A 5,380-nucleotide genomic window follows, 5' to 3' on the forward strand; every position below is an offset into this window, starting at 1 on the left:
CCAGAAGCCGGAGCTCTTCTTCCTGCTTGTGGCGGTCGCCTGCCTGGTCGGCACCTTCTGTTTGCTTACCGCCTGCCTCGTGTCCTTCTCTACTGCTTCTATGATATCAAAAACTATATACGTAAGTTTTTTGATATTAAATTATATTACACCTTGTATAAATAAAGAAAAATTGCACAATGTGCGAGTTAAGGTTACCTAACTTAAGAATCTTCTCTATATAGAACAACGAAAACCTAATATGAGTTTAGCTTTAATTGATACACGTTTGCAGTTTTATGTACTTGTGTTTTACTTGATTTTTTATTGTAACTAGTGGTATTGAATTATTATTTTTCACTTTCAGGAGGTGATATATCACGGGGTGGCGTTCATATTATACTTAGCAGCGGGTCTTACACTCATAATTGAAGTTAATCATCAGAAAAACAACTATCGGAACGATTTTGAACCTTATTTGGCTGCAGCGGTAAGTTGACTTTTCTAAATACAAATAACAATTTCTCTTAAAAAATTGAGAGTTTATAAAAGCCAGTTATAAATCATTAATGCAGGGTTTCTGAAGTTTATTTTATCGTTAGTGATTAATGAGTAATTAAACTGGCTTTCAAGGGAGTAAAAATCAAGTTACATATAATAGTTCGGAAACGCATTTTTAGAAGTTGTCAAACCAAAAACACTAAAGAATGGTTAAAATGAAACTGACCATAAAATTTATTAATAAGCAATTATCAGGGAGAAAAACAAGTTTTATCCTAATTTTGTTAAGAATATTAAAAAAGAAGTTTACTGTTAGTTATTTATTTAATGTTTCACTTTCTAATTTAATGCTTACCTTTACAGTTTAAAAATCAGATTTCAATTAAACTGTTTCTGTCATACGTGTAAAAGTAATGATTTTTAAACATTTTTTTTTCAGGTGATGGGTCTTGTGATGGCCGGTCTTTATTTACTTAGCACTTTCTTAGCAAATCGTACATACCGTGGTATTTAAGATGTTAACTACTAGTTTATTGAGTCGCCTTAATCATTTGTAAAGGTACTGACCGATGTAACGGGGTGTAATATTACACAACGAGCATTTATAATCAGCAATAGTTAAGAGGAAACTAGCTAGCAACAAGCTGTTCAATGCGTTACACCTTGTAACATCAGTATCCACATAATAAAACAAACGCCTTCAGTATTTTAAGAGTTATTTATGTATGAAAATTCATACATACATTTACTACGTTTGTCTGTGCCATATTTGATTTTTGAAGGAAAAAGCTCGAATTTCTGCCAGATGTTCATAATATTAATCTTGTTGTGTAATTTCCAAATAACATTGAGTCTAAAAAACGCTGTGGCGCACAAAATAGTCCTGTTTTCACATTAATTAAAGATTTGTATCTCTTTATTACTTAGGCTAAGAACTGGTTAGCTTAGATAATAATTTTACCTATTATTTACGCTTAACAATTTAAATGCGGTTAGTGTTACGACAGCATATTGTCTTCTATTTGTTTTAATATATTTTTTTACTAAGTTATTTGTTTTAAAGCTTTTAATTCTAAGAATACACAATATCTATTTATTCAATAAAATTATACGATTATTATTATAATGTCAGTCCATTTTTAAATACATAGGAAAACAGTTTTGCATTTAAAATTTTATAAATATGTACTCTGTGTACTTTATAATTTTATATCGATATTTAAAAAAATGGAAGGCGAGGTAAAGTATTAGTGCATGAAATCGATATTTTTCTTGTATTTATTTTCGACATACCAGAAAGTTTGATAATGCTATACATTTTCAATTATCTAAATATATTAACAAATGTTAGATTTTGATGACTCTACCTTTTGTAATCTCTAAAATACTTGTTGATATTATAACTTTGTGATGAGACATGTTCTTATTTTTAAATGTGTAATAAAATTTGTAATTTCTTAATTAAATTGGTTTATTTATTTTAATAATTCACATAACTGTATGAACAAAAATGTGGAAATCCGTGGATCTGCCAATGATGATGGCGAAATATGAGGTAATAGTAACAAAGCAACGAAGTAAAATATAACTATTTATTATAAACAGTTCAGATTTGCAACTACGACTAAAGGAACTCTCTAAAAATTCTTCTTTAAAGTTCGTCTTTATTTGAAGCATTATAAGGCTGAAATTTAATTGAATCTCTATCTCTTTGTGGTACAGGATACAGGGATGAGTATTTAACCTTATAAACAGTAAGGTAAAAATAGAATTAACCCTCCACGACGCGTGCGCTTATATATTTTTAGAACGGGAGGCCACGCACAGCCGGTGGAAACATTCAAACAAATCTTCCATACTGTTCAGACGCACTTTTACCATTAAATTTTATGTTAGCTAGTTGGAGAAGAACCAATTTTTATTTAGGTTATAACAATAGTAAACATTAAGGTCAACGATCTTGAATTGGGTGTGCGAATTTAGAACTAAAAATATTAACCATGACTAACGTTGACTGTAAATTGTGAAATTCATTCACCCTAGTGAACTTCCCGTGGACATTCCTAGTCTTGGTGAGACGTGTTTGTGATCCGTGAAAACGAAACGAAATATAAGGTGTGAGAAATGACCCGTGGGCCAACGATAGTGCGTGTGGCGCCTAGCGCTGGACACAGCGGGGGAGGTGTTAAGTGCTGCTGCTGTCGCTGCTGTGAATGCATCAACTTCGGATATCTGACGTCACAGCACGGCATTATTAAACTAGCTGAAGCCGTAAGTATCGAATTAAATATTTGCGCTTCCCGTTTTATGCCAGTTTATCTCCCTAGAGTGGTTCCCCGATCGAATGGAAAAATTCTAGTTCGTATTTTTGTCTCTTAATCGCAACTTAAATGAATATTGCCTCATTTCAGATGTTAGGTGGCCTTTGTCAAAGTTTGCTTGTGAAGTACGGTATGTCGGAAGCCAGTGCTATGGGCTCCGCGTTCCATAGCTTTCTTACCACAGCATCAGCGTGCCTCCTTACCACGTCGCTTCTCATTGCCTGCTACGTACTCTCTTCTAACTCACAACAATTGATACGACAATCCATATTCGTAAGTTTACTTCTCTAGTAAGAGATAAAATTACGTACTTATTTAATACCTGTGTTTATTTTCGATAATAATTTAATAGAAAGTTTTAGCAACCTGGGACTCACATAGGGCAGGGAGAAAAGCTTAAAAACGTCTACGATGACTTGCAAAAATGTTGTAGCAACAGAGTATTTTAGTTAGGTATTAAGTCATGATTTGCAGACGTGACTAAGCCCTGAAAGTGAATATTACACTTGAGTTACCTCTAATCACGTATTGCGATCTTATCATAAGATATAGATATGATTAAAAATAATGGTAATTGGGCAGGGCTGTCGGCTATCAGCTGTCGATGTTGGCTGTCGATTGGTTTGGTGCATACGAGTATTGCACTTAAACTTTATGACTTTCTGATTAAATTAAGTTGGGGTAACTGTATTTATTTCTATATACAACAAAGACGTTCAGTTATTTTTAGCTTACGGCTGTGTATAATTATCTTGTCTTTTCCCTGTGAAGCGGCGATACAGGATGCAACTGCTTTTTGAAATATAACTGATGGGCGTCATTTATTGACTCTTTTGTTTTTTGTTATTCTTCCGGAAACTAGAATAGAGTACAACTTTATGTGTTGTTCAAGGATATGGGGAATATTCGTAATGATAGAAATGGCAATTAATAATTCAAATAAAATTAAAAAGTGTTGTAATGATTGTACACGTGAATGCAATAAGCATGCGCGTCATTAAGAATATCATTAATTCAATTATAGGGAAATATAATATACTGTTGGATTTTAGTAAATAATCAAAGCGATATAAGGCATATGTTTACTTAAAATATACAAATCAAGATATTGATCATATGATGAGATACAAATTTTACCGCGAAATTAGATAACTTGCAAGGATAACGACGACATTTTTGTTATATTTTATAGTAAATTTGAAATCATTTTTTTCTGTTTCTTTTTCAGGAATTCGTGTTTAATGCTGTAGCGTGCTTCTTGTATTTGTCAGCCTCCTCGTACATGGGTGTTGCTGTCAACATATATTTATACCCGAAATATTTATTTACTACTATGTACGCTGCATATCCTGCAATGACTGCCGTATACGTGAGTGACGTCCGCTATTAAATTTCTAAACACACGCGTATGCTAATGGGAGACTTATCTTGAATGTATTACATTATGATACTTCCAGGTTTTTTAAAGTAGATGTATTTCAAAATACTTGGTCAAAATAATTGAAAAACGATTCTGTGATCAGTGCATCATCGCTGATGAGACAAACTATAAATTAAGAATTTGGAAATTAATTATTGAATCAAAAAATAATAATATCTCTGACATAGTTTTTAATTATTTCAAAATATGAGAAAATTGTTTCAATATCATACACAATTAGCGTATTTAATTTCTTCGATAATGTTTAATTAAAGTCAACAAACTGCTATCATTTAATGAAAAGTTTTTTTTATGTTTAATTTGATAACAATTATTTTTTTTATTGTTCCAGTACATTGGCGTTGTAGTGGGCATTGTGCACGGCGTCGACGCCTACATATCGTATAAGTACCATAAAGGTATTCGATAAGTTTTACAGTGGGTTTCCACTGTTGAACCACATGTATAAAACATGTCGTTCTCATAGTCTACGGAAAAAAAAACAACATGTTTTAATACAAGTATTAAAGGAGCGGAATGATAAAAACTTGATGTCACTCGTTTATTTGCATCGTTATTTCATTCCCTGTTTTATGTTTTAAATTTTTATTATTAAAGTCATGTATTAAATGTAACCAAACTTTAAAAGTTGTATTCTTAATTTACTTATCTATATGTTTTGATTAACTTAATAAGTTACCAATGTATGTTAAGATATAGACAATGTATCCATAAATTATGTGGATACAGTAAGCATTTAGGGCCTGTCCCACCAAATTGTAAATTGTCTGATAACAATCCATGTAAAATATGTGATGGAAATATAGGATATTGTTCCCTTATATGACAGTGTCGTCATTTTTAAGCCATCTGAACCTCTACCAGCCAGTGGTGGGACAGGCCCTTTTTATTATTAGTATTTTTATTATTAGGAACAGTCCTTTAAAACGCCAGTATTTTTGGATACCAAATAATGTTTATTGTTTTTTAAATGAGAATTTAATAAAGTGATGCTTAATTAATATTTTGGAGTATCTTATTATTTCACTATCATTTTTTTATTAAAGTAATTTTAAAAATATGCACCTTGTTAATCCTTTACATCATTGTTATATTTACTTTAAACGAAATGCACTTCTTACTATTATTATAAATGCGA

At 31.6% G+C, this 5,380-nt stretch overlaps 2 protein-coding genes across 2 annotated transcripts in view; both read left to right on the forward strand.

Moving 5' to 3' along the window:
• LOC106109163 overlaps positions 1-1,490 on the forward strand; it is a 5,268-nt gene extending 3,778 nt beyond the window's left edge. The window contains exons 4-6 of the mRNA XM_013290568.1: positions 5-121; positions 347-469; positions 920-1,490. Of these exons, the coding sequence (XP_013146022.1) occupies positions 5-121; positions 347-469; positions 920-994 (315 nt within the window). The 3' untranslated portion in view covers positions 995-1,490. The remainder of the gene's footprint in view (positions 1-4; positions 122-346; positions 470-919) is intronic.
• Positions 1,491-1,999: 509 nt separating this feature from the next.
• Positions 2,000-5,169, forward strand: LOC106109470. Its single transcript, XM_013290980.1, has 4 exons — positions 2,000-2,751; positions 2,892-3,074; positions 4,030-4,170; positions 4,574-5,169. Exons 1-4 carry the CDS (start codon positions 2,605-2,607, stop codon positions 4,649-4,651), a joined length of 549 nt encoding a protein of 182 aa, XP_013146434.1. The 5' UTR covers positions 2,000-2,604; the 3' UTR covers positions 4,652-5,169.
• The last annotated feature ends 211 nt before the right edge of the window (positions 5,170-5,380 follow it).

The sequence above is a fragment of the Papilio polytes genome, unplaced genomic scaffold (assembly GCF_000836215.1).
Source record: "Papilio polytes unplaced genomic scaffold, Ppol_1.0 DF821289.1, whole genome shotgun sequence".
Taxonomy (NCBI): Eukaryota; Metazoa; Arthropoda; class Insecta; order Lepidoptera; family Papilionidae; genus Papilio; species Papilio polytes.

Coding starts and splice junctions, on each gene's coding strand:
- LOC106109470 (XM_013290980.1), top strand. CDS start 2,605: ATGACCCGTGGGCCAACGATAGTGCGTGTGGCGCCTAGCGCTGGACAC. Junction 2,752..2,891: donor TTATTAAACTAGCTGAAGCC/GTAAGTATCGAA, acceptor GCCTCATTTCAG/ATGTTAGGTGGCCTTTGTCA. Junction 3,075..4,029: donor TGATACGACAATCCATATTC/GTAAGTTTACTT, acceptor TTTCTTTTTCAG/GAATTCGTGTTTAATGCTGT.